This window comes from Sinocyclocheilus grahami, unplaced genomic scaffold (assembly GCF_001515645.1).
Source record: "Sinocyclocheilus grahami isolate Dianchi unplaced genomic scaffold, SAMN03320097.WGS_v1.1 scaffold54.1, whole genome shotgun sequence".
NCBI classification, from domain to species: Eukaryota; Metazoa; Chordata; class Actinopteri; order Cypriniformes; family Cyprinidae; genus Sinocyclocheilus; species Sinocyclocheilus grahami.
In genome coordinates, this window is record NW_015505233.1 from 3866459 (window position 1) to 3894007 (window position 27549).

Consider the following 27549-nt stretch of genomic DNA (forward strand, 5'->3'; position numbering starts at 1 on the left):
GGTCAGTGTTCATGATTCAACAATAAGAAAGAGACTGGGCAAAAACGGCATCCATGGGAGTGTTCCAAGGCAAAAGCCACTGCTGACCAAAAAGAAAACAAAGGCTCGTCTCTCATTTGCCAAAAAATATCTTGATTATCCCCAAGACTTTTGGGCAAATATTCTGTGGACTGATGAGACAAAAGTTTAACTTTTTGGAAGGTGTGTGTCCCGTTACATCTGGCGTAAAACCAACACAGCATTTCATAAAAAGAACATCATACCAACAGTCAAACGTGGTGGTAGTGTGATGATCTGAGGCTGCTTTGCAGCTTCAGGACCTGGACGACTTGCCGTAATTGATGAAACCATGAATTCTGCACTCTATCAGAAAATCCTGAAGGAGAATGTCCGGCCATCAGTTTGTGACCTCAAGCTCAAGCGCACTTGAGTTATGTAGCAGGACAATGATCCCAAACACACCAGCAAGTGAAGAAAAACTAAATTAAGGTTTTGGAGAGGCCAAATCAAAGTCCGGACTTAAATCCGATTGAGATGCTTAAACAGTCCATTCATGCTCGAAAACCCTCCAGTGTGGCTGAATTAAAACAATTCTGCAAAGAAGAGTGAGCCAAAATTCCTCCACAGCGATGTGAAGGACTCATTGCCAGTTATCGCAAACACTTGATTGCAGTTGTTGCTGCAAAGCTTGGCACAACCAGTTATTAGATTTAGGGGGCAATTACTTTTTCACGTAGGGCCAGGCAGGTTTGGACAGCTTTTTTCCCTTAATAAAATAAATAATCCTTTAAAAACTGCATTTTGTATTTACTTGCATTATCTTTGTGTAATATTAAAATTAGTTTGATGATCTGAATCTTTTAAGTGTGATAAATATGCAAAAAATTAAAAAACACAGGAAGGGGGCCAACCCTTTTTCACACCACTGTATATTATAAACTCTAAAATATTTGAGAACAGAAAGTGTTTGGAAATGTTTGTATTTGTCACAAGGGGGCGCTAAATGTCAAAATGACCAGTGCTCACTGACTGATTGATCTACAATACTTGGACTATATATCATTCTACCACTACTCAAAATATATAACTGATCTTGATGAATGGACATATTGGTAAAACTGCTTTCACAGCTGTTTTCCAATAGCAGCTTTTTTTAAGCTTAAATTTCGACTGTCCTTCATTGTGTGTAAAATTCCCCCCTCTTTTCCTCAGAACCCAAAAGAATGGACCAAAAAGGTCATCAGAAACATTGCTGCTTCTGGAAAGTTCTCTAGCGACCGCACCATTGCAGAGTATGCACGTGAGATCTGGGGTGTAGAGCCGTCTGACGTCAAGATCCCGCCACCTAACGAACCACGTGAGTGAGGGAGTGGGCAACAGGTCTGATGGTGTCCACTGGGTCTGCTCTCCTGTTCCTCAACCTTTCCCAGTGTGCCGGTGTGCCTTGACTGGCTTCACCTGATTCAGATTCAGGTTTCTCTCACTATGCATAACACCATGTGGAGCCTCTTTGAACTTCATTACTGTAGAGTACCCTCAACATACACGCACAAAAAAAACTAACTCTTCCATGTGCACTTACTCTGTAGTAGGTTTTAAATCACTGTTACTTTCGCATGCCTATACTTAATTATAAATCATCATGGTTTCCATTATGCAAATTCAATTCGTTGGTCATCTGAGACTGATTTATTGAAGCTTCGTTTTGTCAAAATTGAGTCCAGCTCAAGTTTCAAAGGTATTTATCCATCAACTGGTGAAAATTCTAAATTTTTGTGCATTCCTTGTTTCACATTTGAGAGTGGCGGTTGTGACTGATTATAACCGTGAACACGGTGGGACCGAACAAGAGCCTTTGAGTATTTTATGAAGCCAAATCAGCAACTGGAAACCATTGGAGACTAGAGTAACATTCGTGTCCTAGAATATTTCTTAAATATGACAACATATTTGACCTGCAACCACATTTAGTCTATTTAAATTCAGTAGTAGTAGTATATTTGCCTTAAAATATGTGATAAGCAGTCAGAAATGACCGCTTTAAAAATAACAAATGCAAACAGAATTGATATAATGACTCCAGAATGCATGTGATGTGGTTGTTCGGTGTCCAAATGATCTTTTTATTCAAGCTTTCAAACGCAGGTTAAAGGGTGCCTTGTGTGCACACTGTGCAATATTAACAACAATAAGGGAACACATCCCTTTGTAAATCTTTCATAAAATAATAAGACTAGAGGATATATGGCAGCTGGCTGATGTAAACTCAATGGGAATTCATCATGTGTGTCCTTAAAAAATAGTTATAGTTGCTTTTTTTTTTTTTTTTTTTTCAGGGGCAAATGCAAAGAAGAGTGAGCCAAAATTCCTCCACAGCGATGTGAAGGACTCATTGCCAGTTATCGCAAACACTTGATTGCAGTTGTTGCTGCAAAGCTTGGCACAACCAGTTATTAGATTTAGGGGGCAATTACTTTTTCACGTAGGGCCAGGCAGGTTTGGACAGCTTTTTTCCCTTAATAAAATAAATAATCCTTTAAAAACTGCATTTTGTATTTACTTGCATTATCTTTGTGTAATATTAAAATTTGTTTGATGATCTGAATCTTTTAAGTGTGATAAATATGCAAAAAATTAAAAAACACAGGAAGGGGGCCAACCCTTTTTCACACCACTGTATATTATAAACTCTAAAATATTTGAGAACAGAAAGTGTTTGGAAATGTTTGTATTTGTCACAAGGGGGCGCTAAATGTCAAAATGACCAGTGCTCACTGACTGATTGATCTACAATACTTGGACTATATATCATTCTACCACTACTCAAAATATATAACTGATCTTGATGAATGGACATATTGGTAAAACTGCTTTCACAGCTGTTTTCCAATAGCAGCTTTTTTTAAGCTTAAATTTCGACTGTCCTTCATTGTGTGTAAAATTCCCCCCTCTTTTCCTCAGAACCCAAAAGAATGGACCAAAAAGGTCATCAGAAACATTGCTGCTTCTGGAAAGTTCTCTAGCGACCGCACCATTGCAGAGTATGCACGTGAGATCTGGGGTGTAGAGCCGTCTGACGTCAAGATCCCGCCACCTAACGAACCACGTGAGTGAGGGAGTGGGCAACATGATGGTCTGATGGTGTCCACTGGGTCTGCTCTCCTGTTCCTCAACCTTTCCCAGTGTGCCGGTGTGCCTTGACTGGCTTCACCTGATTCAGATTCAGGTTTCTCTCACTATGCATAACACCATGTGGAGCCTCTTTGAACTTCATTACTGTAGAGTACCCTCAACATACACGCACAAAAAAAACTAACTCTTCCATGTGCACTTACTCTGTAGTAGGTTTTAAATCACTGTTACTTTCGCATGCCTATACTTAATTATAAATCATCATGGTTTCCATTATGCAAATTCAATTCGTTGGTCATCTGAGACTGATTTATTGAAGCTTCGTTTTGTCAAAATTGAGTCCAGCTCAAGTTTCAAAGGTATTTATCCATCAACTGGTGAAAATTCTAAATTTTTGTGCATTCCTTGTTTCACATTTGAGAGTGGCGGTTGTGACTGATTATAACCGTGAACACGGTGGGACCGAACAAGAGCCTTTGAGTATTTTATGAAGCCAAATCAGCAACTGGAAACCATTGGAGACTAGAGTAACATTCGTGTCCTAGAATATTTCTTAAATATGACAACATATTTGACCTGCAACCACATTTAGTCTATTTAAATTCAGTAGTAGTAGTATATTTGCCTTAAAATATGTGATAAGCAGTCAGAAATGACCGCTTTAAAAATAACAAATGCAAACAGAATTGATATAATGACTCCAGAATGCATGTGATGTGGTTGTTCGGTGTCCAAATGATCTTTTTATTCAAGCTTTCAAACGCAGGTTAAAGGGTGCCTTGTGTGCACACTGTGCAATATTAACAACAATAAGGGAACACATCCCTTTGTAAATCTTTCATAAAATAATAAGACTAGAGGATATATGGCAGCTGGCTGATGTAAACTCAATGGGAATTCATCATGTGTGTCCTTAAAAAATAGTTATAGTTGCTTTTTTTTTTTTTTTTTTTTTTTTTTGGTCAGGGTCAAAGCTGATTCAGTTTGCTCTACTATTTCACATAGCATTACCAAATTATGAGATGTTTGTCCTGTTGTTGATTTTACAAAACAGCTTGAACTTTGGCAAATGGAAATTCATAAAGCAAATTTGTTTGAACTCTAAACAGCATGTCAGATTGCGGTCTGTCGTTTGAATGTATGCTTATGGATGTGCCTTTGAACATTCACACATTGTATTGAGGCCTTGTTATCTTGCTACATTTTACACAAGTACTGTATACAATTAATGGTGTTAAAACCATGTTAACAAACAATACAAATGTTGAAAACAAAAAAACGGTATGCTGTTGACTTAAAATGACTAAAGGTATAATCTGTTCATTGTTTTAAAGCTTGAATGCTGGTCAGATTGCGGTCTGTCGTTTGAATGTATGCTTATGGATGTGCCTTTGAACATTCACACATTGTATTGAGGCCTTGTTTTCTTGCTACATTTTACACAAGTACTGTATACAATTAATGGTGTTAAAACCATGTTAACAAACAATACAAATGTTGAAAACAAAAAAACGGTATGCTGTTGACTTAAAATGACTAAAGGTATAATCTGTTCATTGTTTTAAAGCTTGAATGCTGATGTCATGTTGTAACGCAGCATTCATATCATTCAGAATAGTAAGGAATGGCTTGAACCGGTGCCATGTGTGGTAAAAGTGAACACATGAATGAGGTATTGAGGCTGATGCATAGTAAAACTGAACCTTATACATAGTAAAACGCCCTATCAGCATGTTAATTCAGCAAAAATTCCCCGGGCTTCCTATATGTGCCTTCCTGCACTGCTTTAACTAGTTTAACTGGATTTGACCAGTCTGTCCCTGCCTAGTAATATTCAACTGGTCATTATGGTTTGTGATGGAGTTATATTTGCAAGAAGAGCAGGTTAATGCTAGACAGTTGAACTTTTTCTCCAAATTGAGATCCAAGGGCAAGGTTTTCTTTTTCTTTTTTAATTGCCTCCTTTAGTTTGCCTCCCTCCAATTTTCTTCCTGCTGTATTTAAAAAAAAAATGAATGGTTAAATTTATAGAGAGAAAATTATAAGAAAAACAAAAAAAAAGTGTCCTCCTGGGATTGTATAAAAGCCTTTTAAATAATGGATATCAAAAAGCATACATTTCTTTTATTGTTAACAAACAAACATAGTGTACTTACATCTGTGCATGTGTCCGGTAAGGTTTAGCAGCTTAGAAGAAAACAAACATTGTAAACCACTCATGATATATTCTGCAAAAAAGTAACCGTTGCTGTTGAAATAACCGGGCAGTATTTCATTACAAAAATAATTGTATAATATATAGAAGTGTTGAATTCAAAAATGCAAAGTTTGGTCAACATCAACAAAGACGGCAGAATAAAATCTGTGTTCAGAGCAGTAACATCCAAATATTCTGTGGTCCATTTTTACATTCTAGTACAATGGAATATATAAGTGAGCGGCTTCATGTTTATATATATATATATCGTTTTTTTTTTGGTGTTACGTATGGTTGTCCTTCAGCTTTAGATGATATTATTGCACTTCTCTATAACCTGGTGGTCTTGCTAAAATGATTATTTCTATGTCATTCCTACATAGTCCTTCACAAACGAAGAGATTTTCTCAGTGGCATGCCAGCAGACGAAAACAAAAATTAATACAATTTCTTTCTGAGAATAACATCAATAACATCAGCGGAGAGCCTAGATCTACCATTGAAGCTTGCATGCACACATGACCTTGTTATTATCAGCCCTAAAAAAATTCAAATAAAATTTGAACAGAAATATTTGAGAGAAAAAAACAAATATAACCTGACACACAGAATAACAATACAGCAGACCTTGAGTATCAAGGGGGCTGCATTACAGTGACAATGACTTTAAATATGCAAATAAGAATTGTCAGATGGTCAGTGCACATTGTGAAGAAAATATTCATCATATATACATGACAAGACAGAGCAAATCAAAGATGTGTCATTATTGCTCACTGATTCGTAGAGTCATGGATCTTGTTATCCAACTAAGTCCTTGACTTGAGTATTGCCTCATTTACTTTGTGCATGTTAAAATCCATTACACATATTCCACCAAATTAAAGCACACAGTTATAAAACATTGCAAGATACACTAAAAGTGAATTTTGAGTAAATGAGCTGGTTATAGAAAGTTCCAAATTTTGGGGGGTTCTTTTGGAAAGAAATTAATATTTTAATTCAGCAAGGCGGCAATAAATTGATCAAAAGTGACCGTAAAGACATTTTTAAAGTTACAAAACATTTGTATTTCCAAAAATGTTGTTCTTTTAAACTTTCTATTAATCAAAGGATCCTGAAAAAGGCATCATAGTTAATAATAATAATAAAAGTTTCTGAGCACCAAATCAGCATATTAGAATGATTAGGATTATGTAACTGAAGACTGGAGTAATGATGCTGAAAATTCAGCTTTGTCATAGGAATAAATTATATTTTAAAATATTAAATACAAAAAATATTGTAATAATATTTAACAATGTTACTGTTTTTACTATACTTCTGGTCAATTAAAAAGTAGCCTTGATGAGCATAAGACTTCTTGAACAATATTGTATATCAATTGGGTAATAAATGTAATAAAAATAAAGTCATTCTTTTAATATTTGTCACTAAGGTTTTTGATTTTGGTATTCAACATATTACGGTAATTAATTTTGTTTATTTATTTTTGGAATATGCAAAGTGAGAGTATAAAGAAAATGTGTAACCCACATAACCAAGTAAAGAAAAGGATTTCATACAGTTTTCTGTTGTCTTTTGACTATGCAGCAATCTTTTTTCCAGTAACAGGCATGCAAACTAGTATTGAGCAACCAAATGCATTAAAATAATGAAACCTCTGTGGATTTGGGGAGGGAAATATCATTTCAAAAGCTCATTCAGTTCTGATGCAGTTGAGTTGCAAATGTACCAACCAAACGCAACCGCATAAGCACAATACACAAAACATCGCATAAAAATATCAGAGTTTTAATGCCAAGCAGCACAAAATTCTGCACTTTAAATCATGATTCAAATCGTGAGAAAAATAAAGACAAAAAAAAGACATTTTATTGTACACAATTCAAGTTCAACCTAAAACAACTCGCTGTTCACATTGAGTGGATTTCAGAATTGAAATAAGGTCCATGATATTGTCGTTGTTTTATGTAAAAAAGGAGTGATTTGCAGTCAGCAAGCACTGACAATGACATCATTATAGCATGTTGTCCTGTTTCGTCCCCTTGACCATAATCCTCTTGTGGTCTTCGCAGTGCCATCGCTAAAACTTCATCAGTACGTCTCTCCTTTGAAGAGGGTTGTTGACTTAAGCATTATTTAAGTGCATATCTGCATATTATTTTGCATATTTTGTGCTCCAGCTGCCCCTTCAGATCTGTTACCATGGCAACAGGAGGCGGTGTAAGAAATCACTCAGCCCTGTCACTCTCTTAATGACGATAACTTTCTTCCTCCAGGTTTTACGTTAACAAAGGAATGCAAAAGAACTGGTGCATCTTCAGTCCATGCTCGTGTGTGTGTGCATGTACACGATGCAGATCACATAGATTGTGTGTGTGTGTGTTTAACAGAGTGTGTGAGAGAGGGCAGTCGGCTGAAATGATCCTGACTACACGTGAGGATGCGGCGCACTGAGAAAATCACTGAGACACAGAGACAAAAAGAACAACACATTAGACTTCTTAAAATTCCCATCTGTTGGAATTAAATGCAACCAATTTCAATACTAAATTATTTAATCTCAAACACGGCATTTCCTGACGGGGGTTTTCAATACTTCAATATTTTAATCTTTTAACTAAACATCCGTGTCATTAAACAAAATAAGCACACTTTTTATGAAAATGTTTCACGAAAAATGTTAGTACTAGTTCCAATTATAAAACAATAAACATAAATGCTCAAAACTAAGATTAACTATATTTAATATATTCAGTAAAAATGACATTGCAACCAGTTAAAAGTAATTAAAAAAAAATTTTTCAAAAATTTATATTGTTATACAATGCAAAGTCATATAATGTTTTTTATTTTACATAATATATAATTGAACTAAATTTAAATAATAAATGTTGTGATTAATTTTTTTATTATTTCAAAATAAAAATATGAACAAATTAAAATAACACTTTATACCTTATTTGACCATAATTAAATTAATAATTATTTTATAAAATGTAACACTATTACTTAAAATCTCAGACTACTTCATATAAATAATTTAGATAGCAGCAGTTCAATTGACAAAATGTTTGACCTGGTGTTCCTAAAGAAATGTACAGGTTTGCCTCCCTGAAAGATCATTAGCAAAAAACCCATCTCAAATAAAAACACATATCTGTGTTCAGTTTCAGCACATATAGACAGTGATTTAAGTCTGAATTACTATCGCCACAGCTGTTGGTCAGGGACATGGAGCAGAATGTAAAAACTACACCACCTGGCACAATCCTAAAAATAGCTTGTATTCTCAACCAACAGAATAAAAAGATGAATGTAGCCAAGCTGTTTTGTCAGCACTGAGCAGTGGGAAAAAATACGAACAGCAGCAGTTTGTAAAGCGTACACACCTGAGTATATTTGGTAGCTGTGGGCTCTTGTAGATGAACTTGTGTCTGTAGCCCAGAGAGCTGGGGAACGGGATGAACTGAACCTTATGACCGTTCAGACTCTTGCTCTGAGCCGCCAAATCATATAGCTGTGGATGAAAAGATTATTATTATTATTGTTGTTGTTGTTGTTGTTGTTACAGAGAAGAACAGACCATTTTTAAAACAAATGCATGAACAGATATGACAATATATAATAATAATAATAGCAATAATTGGTTATGATAATAATAATAATTTATTAATAAATACATTTATTATTATTATACTTCAAATAGCTATGAGTAGCAGTGTAGTTTTATTTTATAAAGTACAATAAGCTTTGATAATATTAATGAAAGTTTAGTTTAGATTCTTTCTGAACAAAACAAAAACAGTTTTACTGTAACTTTTTATTATTCTGTTTGTATATTGTCAGAATATTCCTTTGTTTACCATTGTAACAAGTTGTTTAATTTTTTTTTTTTTTTAAATCATACATGCCATATGTGCTTAAAAACCAAATCTTCCAACACCAGCATCGACTCAATCAGGTTTCATCATAACAAGTGATCAAATTATTGTGATCTAAGTATAATGAGCCTATCAGCTATTTTACAATAGCTCTGATTATGGCTAATCCATTCCAATCTGAATCTAGAGTCTGGAATATCCATTTTATAGTTTTAAATAAACCCTCTCATTGTCTGACACCGATATTTTACCTTCTTTCCCAGCTGGAAAGGTACGACTGTGTCATCTTCTGCGTGCAGTATCAGAACCGGACAGGATATGTGGTTGACACTAAGAGACACAATTCAGTGGTTTGAGATACTTTGAGATTCAGGACATAGATCTGTTTTTTTTTATATAGTGTGGGACCTTCCACTAGAGGTTTGTGTAATGAATCACATGATCACGTCATCTGTGACTCAAGGATCAATCGGTCTATTTATACACATGCACATTAATTCTGTTTCTAAAACAAGTTCTCAGAGGAAGATGAAGCCGCTAGCGTGTGAAAACGCTACAGAACAGAGACCCGAGATGATTATCTCAGCACAGCTGCAAGGACACCGTGCTGTATAAACACGCAACAGTCTTTGTAGGTGGACACAGAGTAAACAATCACTCACACATAAACTTACAGAGAAATATAAGACTAAAAGAACCTACTTTTCATCACTGGCAAATCGGATATCATTTGCAGTTATAGAATCCAGGAAGAACCAGTCAAAGCCTGGCAGATATCTGTAAACCTGTTCAAATGAACATATATAAATGTTCAAGGTTAGTTATGCTTATTTGTTGCACAAAGGCAGTATGTGAGATTGAACAGGAACTTGGTTTCTCACCATAGAGAAGGGATGGCTCTTGGCTTCCTCTCTGATATTGGTAAAGGGTGACTCTAAAATTAGGGCATCTGGGGGCGTTCCTGTAAGCACAAAGGAAGGAAGTCTGCATCATTCCTTCATGTTTAAAACAGTGGCTCAACTACAGGGTTATGTAACTTAAAGACTGATTAGAAGTGCTTGGCAATTACATTAGTTCACTCTTAATCTAGTTAAGACTTGTCTATTTCTGAAACGTCAACACAGTCGCCGCTTATGTACTGTACTAACAAGAAATTATATTCCTAAACTCTTTCTTTAGGGAACTTTAATTCATTCATTGTTCGCTAATTGTAATTATCATGAACCAATTTAAAACCAAAAATGCAACTTCAGTTATTTTACACTCGAATTTGAATTTTCCATGACTTATCCAACTTTTTTTTGATGAACCTAACATGTTGATTTGGTGCTCAAGAAACGTTTCTTATTATTTTTACATTTTTGTAACATTCTCTTTGTTCAATTTAATGCATCCTTAATTAACAAAGTGTTAATTTCTTTAAAAAAAATAAAAATAAATAGTACTGACCTCAACCCTTTGAAAAGTACTGTATATTGACTGTAGAAATTTCCATGACCTTTTAAAATTTTCTTAAGCTTCATAACTTTTCCAGGCTTTGAAATCACACTCATAAGAAAACACAAATGCATAAATGTATGTTTACGTACCCCTGTCACACAGACGTCTCACTAGGTTAGTGGCCACTCTGGAAAAACAGGAATGCAAGCAACAGTTCAATAATACCACGGGGAGTAACACAATCAATTCCTTTATGTCAAAGGACAACTAAAATGTTATTCCAAGAACTAGAAAATCCACATCTAGAAAAAAGAACACCATCAACAGTGCTCTTTCAGATGGCTTAGGCGAGTTCATCTCACCCTGTGCCAAGCGAGTGACCCCAGATGTACAGGGGCTTCTGGCCAATCCGCTGCTTTATCCACTGGTAGAGGAAGAGAGCATCTGACGTCATGCCTTTCTCCGAAGGGCTGCCCTCAGAGTCACCCCAACCTGCACAAACAAACAAACCCATATGGTGCTTCACTCCGAGACTGGGAATGGGATTCTGACTTGCATGATAGGATAGTGAATTAAAATAGACTCCCAACATACCTCTATAATCAAATGTGACTACATGGTAGCCTAATGAGCTAAGAACCTGCAGAAACAAGAAGATAAAAACGTGTCTAAGACCTCAGACAAATGGAGATCTTTCAAATCTTAAATGTATACTACCTTTCAAATTTTTGGGATTGGTAGATTTTTATTTTTAATATTGTAATATTTTCAAAGATTATTACAATTTAAAATAACTGTTTTTGTGGAAATTTATTTTAGAATGTAATTTATTCCTGTGATGGCAAATCAGAATTTTCAGCAACCATTACTCCAGTCTTCAGTGTCATATGTTGCTCTTTCAGAAATTATTCTAATATGCTGATTTGGTGCTCAAAATCAAATCTGTTGAAAACAGTTGTCCTGCTTAATTTTTGTGTGGGGAAACATGATCGTTTTCAGAATGAATAGAAAGAATATAGAAATAGTTGGAAAAGAATAGCATTTATTTGCAATATAAATCTTATGTAACATTACTGCCACTTTTTTAATTGAATGCAATTCTTTGCTAAATAAAACAACGGATTTCTTTCATATAAAAAAAACTTACTGATCTCAAACTTTTTGAAAGATAGTGTAAATTCAAATCTATTACCTTGTACAGCTGAACCCTGTGATCCCCTCCTCTGAAACACACATACAATCAAGCTTAAGTAAAGTGACTAGAGATCTGCATTTGATGAACTGCAAATCTTTCAAAATAAAAATGTTACAGAGGAAACACTAGGCATCATACATTAACTGCCTGAGGATCACATACTACCAGACTTTCAAATCATTCAGAACACAACAGAAACACGGCCTCATTGCTAGAACACACATGACAAATGAAGGAAACGTGTTTTCTAAAATCAGCTCAAAATATCAAACAGGTTTGATCTCCAACGACTGGATAAAATCACAATCTGTTCACATCATACATTACACAACTTGTGGTCAAATATGCAGACTGACTCTTCCAGACAGGGGCAAAAATCTGTATAGTCTGCAAAAGTGCATTCCAGCTTTAACTCCCACTAAATCATTTTGGACACTGAGTTGGTTTTATCAAGTGATGTTGATCACAAGAGTGTTTGTGTACCTTGTTCCAGCATTGCCATGGAGATACAGGATGACTGGATGACTGGACTGGAAGCTTTTGTCATACCATTCAGCATCTTTTGCCTGAGCCTCCCTCCACATCACTGAAGGTACTGTGTGCCTGAGAGAGAGAGAGAGAGAGAGAGAGAGAGAGAGATGACAGGATATACAAAAGAGATACGCAGCTGTTACAACACTGCTTCCTACACATGAAAGGGTGAAAAAGAGGACAGTAAGAAGATGTGGTAGCATTCAAAAGTTTGAGGTTGGTAAATTTTTTAATTGTTTTTGGGAAAAAAAAAAAAAGTCTCTTATGTTCATGAGGCATTTATTTGTTCATAAATATAGTCAAAACAGTAATATTGTGAAAAATTACTGCAATATCAAGTAACTATTTTCTATTTGAATATATTTTAAAATGTAATTTATTCATGTGACGGCAAAGCTGAATTTTCAGCAGCCATTATTCCAGACTTCAGCATCACATGATCTGTCAGAAATCATTCTAATGTGCTGGTTTGATAATAATAAGAAATGTTTCTTGAGCAGCAATGTTGAGAACAGTTGTGCTGCCTTATATTTTTGTGGAAAATTGTGATACATTTTATTCAGGATTCCTCTGAAAGTTCAAAAGAACAGTATTTATTTGAAATAGACTTTTTTCGTAACATTATAAATGTCTTTACTGTCACTTTTGATCAGTTCAATACATCCTTGCTGAATTAAGTAAAAAAAATTAAAAATCTTACTGAACCCAAACTTTTGAACAGTAGTGTATTCCTTTAGGACTGTTCACTTCACCAAGACTTCATTATCAATACTGAATCTGACCAGTGCACAGACAAGCTTATTTATGCAGAGAAAACTACAGCATCAGCTGCAGGAAGCTTATGTGGCCCTTCCCACTGTTACTCAGTAAAAGTCAAACACACACACACAGTCACACCCACTGGCCAGCAGCCACAGGCCCATGCAGTCCTCTGTCACCACGGATTTACACACTTTGGGCCACAGGCTATGTTTCAATAAGTGCAGCACTTTTTCCACGCCCTTCAGAAAGACAGCCATGCCCATAAGGCAGATAAAGAGGGACAGAAACCTGTAGGATAGAGAACGTGAGGACAGAGAGACAGACAGGCACAGGCAGGGAGATGAAGGGTGGAGGCAGGCCAGGCTGTGTCTGTATTTTAGCTGTAGTCTGTATCTGTGCTCTCACCACACTCCAATGTTGATTCCCTCCTCGGGCTGCAGATAGAAGTTGCGAGTGTGATTCAAGCCCTGATCCTCTGGTCTCTTCAGATCTATAAAATACGGCACTCGCACTGAAAGAGAGAGATAAAAAGACAACATTCAACATGAAACTGAATCTGATGTATTTCGGAGTTAAACAGGATATTCCACAGGGGGAAAAGTAGGGAATTGATGGGAAAAGGATGGATAAAGTTATTGTATTTTGATTATGAAATGGTAATTTTTTTTAATTAATACTTTTAAATCAGCAAGGATGCAATAAATTGATCAAACGTGACAGTAAAGACATTTACAAGGTTACAGTAGATCTCTATTTAAAATGAATGTCATTCTTTTCAACTTTCTATTCAAAGAATCCAGAAAAAATGTATCCCACAAAAATATAAAGCAGCACAACTGTTTGACAAGTGTTATTATCATTGATAATAATAATAAATGCTCTTGAGCAGCAAATCAACATATTAGAATGATTTCTGAAGGATCATGTGACTCTGAAGTCTGGAGTAATGAATGCTGAAAATTCAGCTCACAGAAATAAATTACATTTTACAATGTGTGACCCTGGACCACAAAACCAATCATAAGATAAGGTTTATAAATCATCTGAAAGCTGTAAATAATCTTTCCATTAATGTATGGTTTGTTAGGATAGGACAATATTTGGCTGAGATACAACCATTATACTATTTCACACTATGAAAATCTGGAATCTGAGGGTGCAAAAAAATCAAAATATTGAGAAAAAAAAATCGCCTTTAAAGTTGTCCAAATGAAGTTCTTAGCAATGCATATTACTAATCAAAAATGAAGTTTTGATATATTTACGGTAGGAAATGTACAAAATATCTTCATGGAACATGATCTTTACTTAATATTCTAATGATTTTTGGCATAAAAGAAAAAATGATCATTTTGACCCATACAAGGTATTGTTGGCTATTGCTACAAATATACCTGTGCTACTTATGACTGGTTTTGTGCTCCAGGGTCACATATTACAATATGATATTTTCACAATATTATTGTTTGTTTTTCGTTTTTTTTGGTCAAATAAATGCAGCCTTGGTGAGCAGAAGAGACTTCTTTCCAAAACATTTAAAAAAAATCTTACAGACACCAAACTTTTTATCAGTAGGTACATACAGAGGTCATAAAAGATACAGTTAAAAAAAATTGCTCAATTCTATTGTAATTATCAATTCTAATTTTCACACAAAGTACATGTCGTTCTGTACAATGCTAAAAAGTGTAAAGCTGTTCTGTAAAGTACAGTTCAGTCAGCTCCTGATGAGATTTAACTTTACATTCTGTTCAATAAAAGACACATTTGTACGAAATAATAAAAGTGTTTATAATAATACAGAACATTTAAATTACAAATAAAGTTATCATACAGGCAAATTCTTCAAACTGCCATGTCTGATCTGAGAATTTAAAATAGTCATGCAAATTTAAATTATGACTGTTTTTGCTGCAAAAAAAATAAATTAATATATCTGACTAACATTACGTTTGCAATTTAAGAACCGAAAGTGTGCCACAAGCTTTCTCAGGAGACTGATGACTTGACTAAGTTCACAGACCTTAGTCACAGATTTCTCTCTGAGTAAAGCAAACATGTGGATGCTTACAGTCACACTTTTGCACACATTTTGTCCATTATTAGCTCTGACTGCAAACCGAAGCACAATATAGTGTGGTGAAATACATCAGCTGACAGAAAAAAGTGTGACACTGCTGACAATGCTAATGCTAACATCAGCCCAAAACACCACAGAACATGCCTAATATCAGAGAAATGAAACTATGATGTGACAACAAAGGAATTATCTGATAAAACTGAGAGGCGTGAGTGAGATGCTGTTGAAATGAGACAGGACCTCAGCAGCAAACAGAGTGGGCATTTATCTGGACTGATGGATGAATGATGGCTTTGTTTGGTCGTTTCAGCAAAAGGCTGACGATGGATGCAAACTGCAACTGTACATCAAACGTTAATGTTTCAAAATGTCTTATTAAATGTTACAAGGTCCAGCAGATCCTGTTCTGTGATGGACATCACTTTAACCAAAAGACATTATATTGCAAAACAGGTGCTAAGGCATCAGTTCTTAAGGACAAAGTAGAGATTGTTGGTCATTATATTGATCAAAAGTGACTGCAAAAACTTTTACATTGTTACAAAGGTGAGCATCCGAAAAGTTTCTTTACTAATTTTCAGATGCTACAGTATGCAGTTATTATATCTCGAATACAAATGTGTGCTTGACTGAATGTGTCTAAGAGTTGTTCTGAGCATGCTGAATATTTCACAGGGGAAAATGCAGTGTAACAATCTCCTTGGATACTACATTTCCCTTGAGGCTAAATGCCCTAAGCTTGTCCTTTCACTACAGATGCAGCAGCAGAAAATTATGGAAACTGACTTTAAGTATTAAATTTAAAAATCAACAAGAAATAACGTAGCATCCAAAATAATGACAATTTACATGGCAGTTTAGCTTGAATAAACAAAACGCAAATGGCAAAATGACTGGTCTAAATACAAAAGGTTAAACAGGTCAGGCTAGATACTCAAAAAAAAATAAAAAATACTCACTAAAATGTATATAATAATAATTAATAAATAAATAGTTTACAAAGAGAGGCCTAAATACTTGTAAAATTTTACACTCAACAAATGTTTACAAAGACTAGACTAAATGCTCAAAGTGCTAAAAACACTTACATAAATACCGAAGTTTACTAAGACTGACCAAGTCACTTGCCAAAGATAACAAAAGTATGTCCATGAAAAAAAAAAAAAAAAACTTAAAAAATTTCTGAATGCCAAAGTATACAAACATTGACATAAATATCAATGTTTACACACAGTTTGACCAAAATATTCCCCAGTTAAATAAAAATTGGTTGCAAATACTCACCAAAGTTTAAAAATACTAATTTTGCTTGTATTGATGGACAGACTTTGATGATAACAGGGATGGCGATGTAGATTCCCAGCACCCAGATCAGTATCCTCCTTAGCCTCCATATCAGACCACCCCTGCAGACAGAGAGAAGAACTGGTTACATAAAACATGGATTCATTTAACACACATAGTAAATAAAGTAATAAATAAAGCAGTATTTTGTCCTATTCAACAACACATGCAGTGATTAATTAAGAACAACATTCTCTCAAGTTAATTGGCTGAAACACTTTGGACAGTAGCATATATGAAGCATATATTGTGGCAATATTAAATTATGTTTTTTAATAAAAATCACATAGGTTTGTCATGTGTAAGTACAAGATGTGAACAAAAGTGTTTATTGGGAATGTTTTCAGACATGCTCTTCTCTTTTGAACTGAATGGTTAATTAATGGTACTCATAACATGGCTTGTCTTCTCTTGGTCTCCCTCACACTCAGAGGTCAGACAGTGTGCATCTTTGCGGCCAGCAGTGACCTCTAAATTGTGCCGGGGAGTATAAAGTGTCATGATTAAAATGAGAGAGATAGCAAGAGATCGCTTAGAGGAACAAACTCACCCTGTCTGACTTACTGCCCTGAGCTCTACTGTACGTGTTTGCGTGTGCCTAATATACAAATTAAAGTGTGACTTTCCGATTCTAGGAGGTTTGTGGTGAAAAGCTGCTTTATTAAGCTTGCTTCATTTCCTTAAACTGCATAAGGAATTTTTCCTACCCAACTCATGACCAGGGTATTATTTAAACACTCAGATACTAACACACACACACACACACACACACACACACACACACACACACACACACACACACACACATGCAGGCTCTCTCATACACATATTTATGTAAAATTGTATCATGGTTTCCACAAAAAATACTAAGGAGCACAACTGTTTTCAACATTGATAGTATTAAATGTTTCCTGAGCACCAAATTAGCATATTACAGTGATTTCTGAAGGATCATGTGACACTGAAGACTGGAGAAATGGATGCTGAAAATTCAACTGTGCATTACAGAAATAAAATATTTCAAAATATACTAATATTTTACAATATTACAGTTTTTACCTAGTATTTTAATAAAATAAATGCATCCTTGTTAAGCATAAGAGACTTCTTTAAACAGCAGTGTATATGCTTTATACACTTTAGTTTCTTCACAGTAAATGGCAACCATAAAGGTGCAGTCATATGAAACCTCGAGAATATTCCTAAAACAATTAATAATGCAGAACTGAGAGAGAGTCAGCAAAGACAGGACATGAAGAAGACAGAGAATGTCCCAGACAGGGTGAAAGATGAGTAAAAGCAATAATCCAGGAAGCGAGCCATCCGGTTTGATCCGGCTGACCCTGGATCAGTTCCACCATGGCATCTAACATCCCTACGACCTTTCCTCTGCCTCCTTCAGAACACACTTGCTCACTTTGATCAACTAATACTGTACTTAACAACTGTACTATTGTGCAACAGCAGAGCTAAATACAGCACACACCGGCTGCACTGAAACTCATTACTGTACAGTGCTTACACAAATACCGCCAAGGTGCTATTTCTGTGTGTGTGTATGCATAAACTTGTTGTTGAGTATATATACTTTTGTATCCAGTACAACAAGCCATTTATTTGTTTACGTGGCTGGTTAGGTTATAAGATTGTGCAGTTCTGTGCTTGTACACACTGTTTTTGCAGGTACATATATGCACAGAGCATGCGATCCAGAGCTTCAATACCTTCAGGGTAACACTAATATGTTAAGTCATGCTGATCCAATGCCATATGGGCATTATTACAGCTGTCTGGGCATCAGGAGTCCAGACTGCACTGGGACAGAGTGTTTCTGACTAGTGCATCTAGCAAAATGATGGGAAGGAATGAGAAAGAACAGGCTAAAAATCTTGGCCAAACAATAGTAACAGAAACTTATTTAACAGATTGGATAACAAAGTTTGTTCATATATTGAATGAAATGTCACAACAAAAAGCCGTTTCTGTTCTCAAACAGATTGCACACATCTCAAGTAATATATTGTAGCATACAGATGTGCTTGTACACTACGGTTCAAAAGTTTGAGGTCAGCAAGTTTTTATTTTTTAAGAAACTAATACTTTTATTTGGCATAGATGCATATATTTATTAATAGCGACAGTAAAGACTTTTGTGAATGTTAAAAAGATTTCTATTTTGAAATAAATGCTGTTCTATTGAAATTCCTATTCATGTCAAAGAATCTTTAAAAATGTGTCAATTTTGAACACCAAATGAGTATATTTTTAGCATATTAAATGATTTCTGAAGGATCATGCGACACTGAAGACTTTTCCAGATTATGATTAAAATTACATTCTAAAAATATATTAATTGTTAAAATATTTCTAATTAATGCAGCCTTTGTGAGCAAAACACAATTCTTTCAGAAAAAGGAAAAAAATCGTACTAACCCCAAATTTCTGAATGGTACTGTATGTGGAGAGATGGGAAAGTTTACTCAGTTTACAATCATGTCTTAAAGCATAACATGTATCATGAATCACTGCACTGATCCATTTTTCAGTGCTGATTGCTGTTTAACTTTGTAATTTGACAGTTTTGGTTCCATTCTAGTGCACCTCCTTGGTCATTTACTTCCATTTGTGTGTGTGTCAGTCTCTACATTTGACAGGATGCAACTCTCTAAAAATGATAACCTCTAACACACTACTCCTACACACCCAAACACTCATACACCACAACACTCAGAAACACACTCTGAAATCACCATGTCAAGTGCATACATCTTAAAATAGAGACAAGATCATAAAACTTTTTGGCAGCAACTACAAATTGGCAGCAGTCAGCAGCAGTCTTCATACCATATTTATGAAGACATCAAACTCTGAGAAGACTATCGTAGTTACCCAATAACCTATTAATAACCCATTAGCTATTAATTCAGAATTTATAAAAAGAGAATTCCCCCTCACTGCATTTCTTAAGTCAATCTGAAGCCTACTGTGACATCAGCAATGCTCAAACAATAAAACTAAGCAGTGGTTTGACTATTATTTAGCCATTTTAGCGTAATTGTATATACCTGGCATTAACCATGCAGGAAAAGTGAGAACCTAAATGCACGTCTGATTCTACATGAATAAATTATTGGGTAGGTCGGCATATTTGGCCAAGAACAGATGCATAATTCTGTTTATTACCAGAGCAGACATGCAGTAAGATCCTGCTGTACTCAATGATAAGCCTACTTTAGGATTAAATGAACTACACAAGACCACTGAAGTATGCAAGAAACAACCTGAACAACATTTCATAACCATTCTACAATAGAACACTATTGGATCCCAGTGATTTTCTCTGTTTGGACAAAAAATACTGAGACATTTTTTAATACATCTTCTTTTGTATTCCACAGAAGAAAGAAATTCAGGCTAAGTACTGCTAAGAATTGTTATTGACGGATCTCATGGGATTTAGATTCAAATGTATCTTTTAAGCCCAAATAAACCAGCATATCCCCTACTCCAACCTCAAACTCTGGTCTTGAAAGTCGCAGTTAGATCACTTCCACTTGAAAACATCACAGGAAAACGTTTTTTTGTCTCTTCCTTCTCTTTCTGTCCGACGCCAAAGGCTTGCCTCATGTCTGCGGGTACCAGACAACAGCTCCTAAGTGGCAGACATTGGTATAGGATATGCTTTTAGAGCTCTTAGCTGCAGCTGCCCAGATCAATGTCTCAAATATCCTAGTACAGCTGTAGAGCACCGACTGACAAATACTAGCTCTATCAATGGCCATGACCAATTAGCGGCTAAAGCATTGACTGCCAAAAAACGTCTGGATGGAGTTAAGAACATAAATACTTTTTACATTATATTGCCTAATACTAACAGATTAGTAGTTAAAACACACTGACAAATAATTAGCTAGAAACACTAACATTCAAAAGGTTGGTGTCGGTAAAATTTTTTTTACATCTGACATAGATCATGGCTAAGAGCTCCCACAAACATCAGCTTTTTTGCATCCATTCTGAGCCACTTCCAAATGTGGTTTTACAGTGAATCAGATACATATCCAATATCTGGACATCTGACCTACATTTAAACATACAGTGGGTACGGAAAGTATTCAGACCCCCTTAAATTTTTCACTCTTTGTTATATTGCAGCCATTTGCTAAAATCATTTCAGTTATTTTTTTTTCCTCATTAATGTACACACAGCACCCCATATTGACAGAAAAACACAGAATTGTTGACATTTTTGCAGATTTATTAAAAAAGAAAAACTGAAATATCACATTTCCATTGGGATTCAACGCCCCTACAAGGTGAGGGTGACAAGTGTGCCCATAAAGATAGCTTTTCTTAATGAAAATGAAAATAAAAACCTGTCACTATTTCAGAAAAGGTCAGATTTTCATAAAAATGTAAAAAAGGACTAGATGTGAGACCAGGACAGGCTTACAATCAACGGTTAAACTGTGTAGAATGAAGATGATAAAGAAGAAGCAGTAGAAGTAGAGAAAAGTGGAACACTTTCAAAAACCTGCAGCTACAGCTACATGTAATAGATTATGACAGGTCTGACGGACCGGACTCTCTAAGAGACACTGAGGTGACACTGAGAAACCCAGGTCTGGTAACACAGCTTGGGGTAGGAAGAGGACTTTAATGCTTCCTGCTTTCAACACAGCAAAAAACGGTGTCTTCTGGTAACATAATACTGTTAGCTTCCCCCATTAGACAAAATGAAATGGCACTCATAATGCATTTAACTCTGGTTATGTGACATATTTACAGAGGAAATTAGCTTTACAGTGGTAATTCCCCTCTTACTGAATACCCTTGTATCGAACTATGTAATAATAACACAAATGGGATCCGATAAGGCAAAACAGACATGCGAAGGATACGTGAAACTGTAGACACTGCACTCCTAAGGATGAAAAAGAGATAGACACGTGCTATATCTCAGGCTCTCTACTTCCTTCCTCACTCCTTTCGTCCTCCCTTTCACTCTTCTCTTCTTTCACCCATCCTAATGAGTGTCTCAGACCACTCAGCGGAGCTTAGAAGAGCAGTTTTGACAGAGATGCCAGAATTAGTTATGGCTCTGTTTGACCAAAGATCAGTCTCCTTCAAACGGCCTTGGGAAGAATCACCACCAACCCGGTTTAGAGCAGTGCAAAACTACATAATTATATTCAATATCAACAAATGGGTGGGTACCTCAATGACTAGTTGACCTTAAGGAAGCTTGCAAAGGTTTGGTTTCAGATTCATCTAATGAAGAGAATCGAGGTATGCACTGTTTGTGAACATTTATATGGCTGTGCAATCTTCTCTGAGAAGGTGCAAACTGTGTAACAGTGAAATCACAGCACGCTGTTACCATGCAAACTACAGCAATAAAAAGAAAAAAAACTGACTGAACTAGTGGCTATTAGATGACTAGTTGACCAACGTGACCTCACAGCAACTTCAATACATTAACACACCCTTGATTTGTTTCTCAAGACAAGTTATTGTCAAGATATGTTTTCAGTCCTCCTGAAATCTAAAAAAAGATTTCAGAGGATGACACCTTGTCAAGACTTCTTATTCCTATCAAACCTGACACACTTTCCCAAGAAGAGCTAAAATAAGACACCAAATTGTCACGATTAGATGCCTCTTGGGCCTATGTTTGATCTAGAGCTCCTGTTCCCAGAATGTAAGAACAGACCAGAATTTCAGGTTGAAATGTGCAGTGTATAACTGACATGGTTTAGAGAGAAGCAGGGGTTTGTTATTTAGGCTGAAGGCTAGTCCACCCCTCTTTTAAATGGATGTCTTTAAGAACAAGGGAATGCAACTAACCAACCTATTTTAAAAGACCCCATCAAAACTGACATTTTGTGGCTTTTAGACTTTTTTGTCTTTAAGATTTTAAAGACTTGATGAAACAGAAATTGCAACAGATCTTTTCTTCCATATTGTCACGTACATCCAGGTGAAATGGATTAGGACAGAGAGAGAAGAGAGGTAAGTGTGGTTTCACTGGAAGATCAAGTTACAACATTTGAATTAACTTATGAGGTCAAAAAATGTAAAAAATTAAATGCTTGGATGAATCATTCACAATAAAATCAATAATATGAATTTAGAAAAGAGATATGCTAAATTTTCATTTCATGCTAACGTTAAGTCATCTGTTGATAGTAAAAAGAGAGCAGATACATGTATTTATATATGCCATCATTGTCTTCCTGGAAAAAATAAATGGCAGCCAAACTTCCTCTTTCCATAAACAAATGCATCAACAAGGACAGAACACTGTGCTCTTCAAGCGATTTAATGTTGTCTTTAACTTATGATATACAAAATTTTACAGGGGATTTCAGCTAATTGAATTTCACAGATTCTGTGAATTAAAGCTAAACTGACTCTTTTAACCTTGAACCTGGTCTGCCACACAAAGGTCACTGCAACCAGACTAACCAGCGGCAGCTCCTGTGTCGGACACATGACCGGCTCCAGCACCCAATACCCCAGACCCATACAGCACCGGAGGAGAGTCCGATTACTGCGCCATCAGATACAGTGCAATAGTAGAGTAGCATTTCAGTTTAAATGAGATGTGATGGTAGAACTTTACAGGACCACTTCCTGCTAGTGTTTCATGCTAATTTGGCAAACAACGTCTTTTATAATAGGGCATTTTCCAGGTTTGTTATATTGGAATCTTCCATAACATCAGCTCAGTTGCTACTACCTGAAATATGTTGTAACAATATTGTAGTTAAGAGCTGTAAGTGTTTCCACATTCAGCTAAATCCCGATATAAATCAGATCAGAGCATATAACAGTTCAGGCCCACTTATTAAAAAGAAGTCTTAAGATACATGCTTACCAAGGCTGCATGTATCTGATCATAAATACACTAAAATATTGTGAAATATTATTACTATTTAAAACAATCGTTTTCTATTTGACTATATTTTCAAATGTAATTGATTCATTTGACAAAAGCTGAATTAGGCGGCAATTAATCCAGTCTTCAGTGTCACATGATCCTTCAGAAATCATTTCTAATATGATGATTTGGTGCTCAAGAAACATTTCTTATGATCAATGTTAAGTTTGATTTGAAACAGGAATCTTTTGTAACATTATAAATGTCTTTACTGCCACTTTGATCAATTTAATACTTCTTTATTATTATTACTGCTTTAAACTTTTTTTAATCATAGTGTATATTAAGCAAACATTAGCAAACATGAGACACGGGTCTCTAACTGACCTCCAGGGTCAAAAGTCACAGGCAATTAACTCAAAAACAGTTACTATTTCCATGTGACATGGCAACCATGAAACCGAATACAAACCTAATACAATCCTGTTATCTTAAAAGCATTTTGGGGTTGCAACCCCCACCAGCTGAGAAGCACTGATCTGTAGGAAATCCTCCAGGATCCCAATTGGCAACATGTTCTGGCAGTACATAATTTTTCTTTTCTGAGTGTACAATGTTTTACCACCATATTGGTGGACCAGAATGTCCAGCTTCCTCCCACTTTGATCTGCAGAGCAAGTCCTGGCTGAGAAGAATGACATCACTAAGCATACACCTGTTTAAACTCAGCCTTGGCAAGACCTAACAAACCGGAGAAATGTCTAGAACCTTTGCATTTAAGGCCTAACATTGTTCCTGAAATCTGAATCATGTGCAGGGATATGCCTAGACAACAGCCACCATGCATCCGCCTACAGTGATGCAACCTTACATTATTTTAAATATAGAAGTAAAAACATGAACTGAATGACTCAGCTCTGCTTTGAGAAAATCTACAAAAGATATCACCTTGCTTCCACTTTAGCATTTAACCATGCATTAGAAAAATAACTCTCTTTGCATGTAAGGGACCTCTGATGGGCTCTAAATATGACTTTCTAGATTTTTCCACTCGACGGAGACAGAAATACTCTAACTGAAGCAAACGAGCTACTAGAAGTTGCTGATCTAGTTTGGGAGAGCCTAAATACTATTTAGAGTCTCAAGAGAGTCACGTGGGACTGTGATTCAATCATCGAGAATAATCTATGTGGCTTCATGCCTCAAAAGAGTTTCAAGCCACTTGAATATGAAAAGATTGACAATAATGCATGTGATATCATATTAACAAGCATCAAACGGGACGTTTGTGTGTTGAAAATACATCAGATGATGCTGAAAATGCATAACTTAAAAACAACACAGAGCCAGGGTTTTTATTTAAGAATTAATGGAGAAGATATACATCTGGTGATTTATGTACAAAACAGTTACCTGCCATTTTTAACTATTAACTGATTTTGAACAAATGCAGCATTGTTAATGAAAGTTATTATACGGTTCGATTGTGTTTAATACTGGGTGTGCACTCTGCACAGGTTGAAAACCCAAAGATATGTTTTGAGCAAGCTTTCCAGAAACGTATACTGGTAAAACCCGGGATAGAGCCAGAGAACATCAGTGCCACATGTGCAACAGCGGCTGTCAGTCTCACCTCCTGTAGCGTCTCCCCATCCCTGTCCCCGAACCTCCTGGATCAGAAGCAGCGTCTGTCTTTTTGTGGCACTGCTTTAGATCGGAGTTGCCGTCCAGTAGTGTAACGTTACTCGTGAACGAGCTGTCATGGTCTGCGCTGCCTTTTCGCTTTCGCATCACTGAAACAGCACAGGTAAACACACACAGATGAGACTGGAGGTATTATACTGCAGTCTCGCGCGAATCCTCGCTAAATCGAGCGGAATAGCTGGTGAAAAGAAATCTTGCAGCCGTGCTGGATCCGGTCGTTCCGCGACAGTGTGTGTGATCCGGTGTTTCTCCTCCCGGCGACTGGGACATTCAGCACTTTTTTTACCTACATTGCTTTGCAGGAGTCGGATATCTGCAGAGACCAGCTGATCAGCGCAGCCTCTCGCCCTCCGTCCTTCCGCTCAGCCAATCACAGACAGCCGCTCAGCCCACTCCGACGCTTCAACAGCCAATCACACAGCGCTCAGCTCCGCCAACGGCCAAACACACAGAGCCGTGGCGCCCTCTCTCGTTCAGTTAAATCGTGTAGCGACGGGTTGCCAGATCAGTGGAAGGTTCTGCTTTGTACATGTAATCTGTAATGTAACATTTTTTATGAAGCGCCCTCTGGAGCTAGACTTAAAGCATTCATTCTTGCTGCATACTTACAGAGGTGTAAGAAAAAATATACAAGATTATCTTGTAGATTCTTTCTTACGTCTCTGTAAGTATGCAGCAAGAATTAGTGCTTCAAGTCTAGCTCCAGAGGGCGCTGCAGGCTTTTTTCATAAAAAATATTACATTAAAAAGAAAATCAGTAGCCCCTCACTGCAGAACACAAGATCCAGGGGGCGTGGTTGGAGCCACATTTTTTCCAAAGAGATTGGTAGGTTTAGGGGTGGAGATGGGTGGGTTTTGGAATCAGGGGGTGGAGACGGGTAGATTTAGGACTATGTGAGGAGGGAGGAGTTGGATCTGATCCAACCACGCCCCCTGGATCTTGTGTTCTGCAGTGAGGACCATCTCAAGAAAATAGAGCGATTTATTTAAAGATATCTGGCAACATCGCATTTGTCCTACAGAGACTTACTTCCGTACAGACCAAACCTGCTCATCCTCCTGCTATACTTGGCCACTGAAAACATGTCAGCTTCAGTGTAATTATAGACAATAGGGGCCTTGCCACGTTTTTAACAAATAAGTCTTAGATTTCCTCGTATTTCGGTGTAATTTAGTGCATGCGCTAAATATCTAATAACATGCATGGTCTATGATAGTTTAACAATCGAGCAAAACCATCGAACCCTTGCCCATATCAAAATAAACAAACACATACTGTACATGTCAAACTAAGGGATTCAAGAAACTGTATTTTAAAAGTTTAAAATATAAATGCACAGATTAGAGACGAACACCCTCAACCGCTTCAACGTGACCGCACGATCATCAAACAAATTAATAATGCATAAAAACATTCGTATAAGTATTCGAGTCCATGCATATGAAGTTGTAGTCATGAATTATGTATTATATTAATCATAAAACCCAACCTGTTCATTCTGATGGGATTACATCGTAGATGTTTTGACAGGATGCGTGGACTAGTACTTTTTTCCAGTGAGTTTCCTCTCACGTGACCATAACCCAACCATCAATGCAGCGGAAGGATCGTGCTTTCCACACTGCCATAAAAATAGTGGCAAAATGTGTCAAGTGGGTGACACATTTTTCGATTTAATGATGATGAAGATTATTAAATTAGATAGGCCTATGCTAAAATGGAATTTTAAAATTTTTCTATAAAATAAAATGACAGCCCTATTTTTTAAATTTTTGTTTAAGTCTATGTAAATGAAAATATGTTATTAGAGATATTTTATTTAGATGTAGATGGGCATTTGATCCCCCTCTAACATTATTTAATGTATTTATTATTCAAAAAACTAAATTTATTAAAAAAACTAAATAACAGGGAAAATATTCTACATGTTGTATCAGATTAAAGTCCCCATGAAATCTAAATTAAAAATTCTTATTATTTTAATGGAATACTGTAGTGTTTATTATAAATAATTTATCGGTGCACTTTATTTTTTTTAAATTCATGTGCCCTCATAATCTTTAATCAAAAACGTCAACCTCCCCTCCCCCTCAAAACGACTCCTCTTCTCTTCCGGTCACGAGCTATGGCGCAAGGGCGGAGCTAGTGACGTGGGGGTAAACGCTGGGAGAAACGACTGGGAAAAGCTGAAGCTGATGCTTCACTTTATAGCACTGACGCCAGTCATGAGGGAGTACGTTACCCTTAAACATTGAAAAGATATTAGGATATTATGACAACATTACTCTTAGCAATACAAATTTTCATCGCAAACTAATTTTTTTCATGAATATGACTTAACCTGATGGAGGACGCGCTCAGTCATTCAGGCAGTCTCTCTCTCTCTCTCTCTC

General features: G+C 36.2%; 2 protein-coding genes across 4 annotated transcripts in view; one reads left to right on the forward strand and one right to left on the reverse strand.

Annotated features, from left to right (window-relative positions):
- LOC107583638 (glycogen phosphorylase, brain form-like) overlaps positions 1-2181 on the forward strand; it is a 12884-nt gene extending 10703 nt beyond the window's left edge. The window contains exon 17 of the mRNA XM_016269925.1: positions 1213-2181. Within this exon, the coding sequence (XP_016125411.1) occupies positions 1213-1365 (153 nt within the window). The 3' untranslated portion in view covers positions 1366-2181. The remainder of the gene's footprint in view (positions 1-1212) is intronic.
- Positions 2182-6655: 4474 nt separating this feature from the next.
- Positions 6656-26738, reverse strand: LOC107583518 (monoacylglycerol lipase ABHD12). 3 transcript variants are annotated; one of them, XM_016269757.1, is made up of 14 exons: positions 26646-26738; positions 25085-25244; positions 16509-16630; positions 13550-13655; positions 12335-12454; positions 11849-11879; positions 11251-11296; positions 11019-11148; positions 10806-10843; positions 10098-10177; positions 9919-10001; positions 9468-9546; positions 8725-8852; positions 6656-7797 (listed from the first exon to the last, which is right to left on the reverse strand). In XM_016269757.1, exons 2-14 carry the CDS (start codon positions 25240-25242, stop codon positions 7764-7766), a joined length of 1155 nt encoding a protein of 384 aa, XP_016125243.1. In that variant the 5' UTR covers positions 25243-25244; positions 26646-26738; the 3' UTR covers positions 6656-7763. The 3 variants fall into 3 exon arrangements, with proteins under 3 accessions (XP_016125243.1, XP_016125244.1, XP_016125242.1); XM_016269758.1 differs by lacking the exon at positions 25085-25244 and having other exon boundaries at positions 26646-26737; XM_016269756.1 differs by lacking the exon at positions 26646-26738 and having other exon boundaries at positions 25085-25672.
- Between the last annotated feature and the right edge of the window lie 811 nt (positions 26739-27549).

Coding starts and splice junctions, on each gene's coding strand:
- LOC107583518 (XM_016269757.1), bottom strand. CDS start 25,242: ATGCGAAAGCGAAAAGGCAGCGCAGACCATGACAGCTCGTTCACGAGT. Junction 11,297..11,848: donor ACAGGGTTCAGCTGTACAAG/GTAATAGATTTG, acceptor TTGTTTCTGCAG/GTTCTTAGCTCATTAGGCTA. Junction 8,853..9,467: donor CTTTCCAGCTGGGAAAGAAG/GTAAAATATCGG, acceptor TTTCATCCACAG/CTATATGATTTGGCGGCTCA.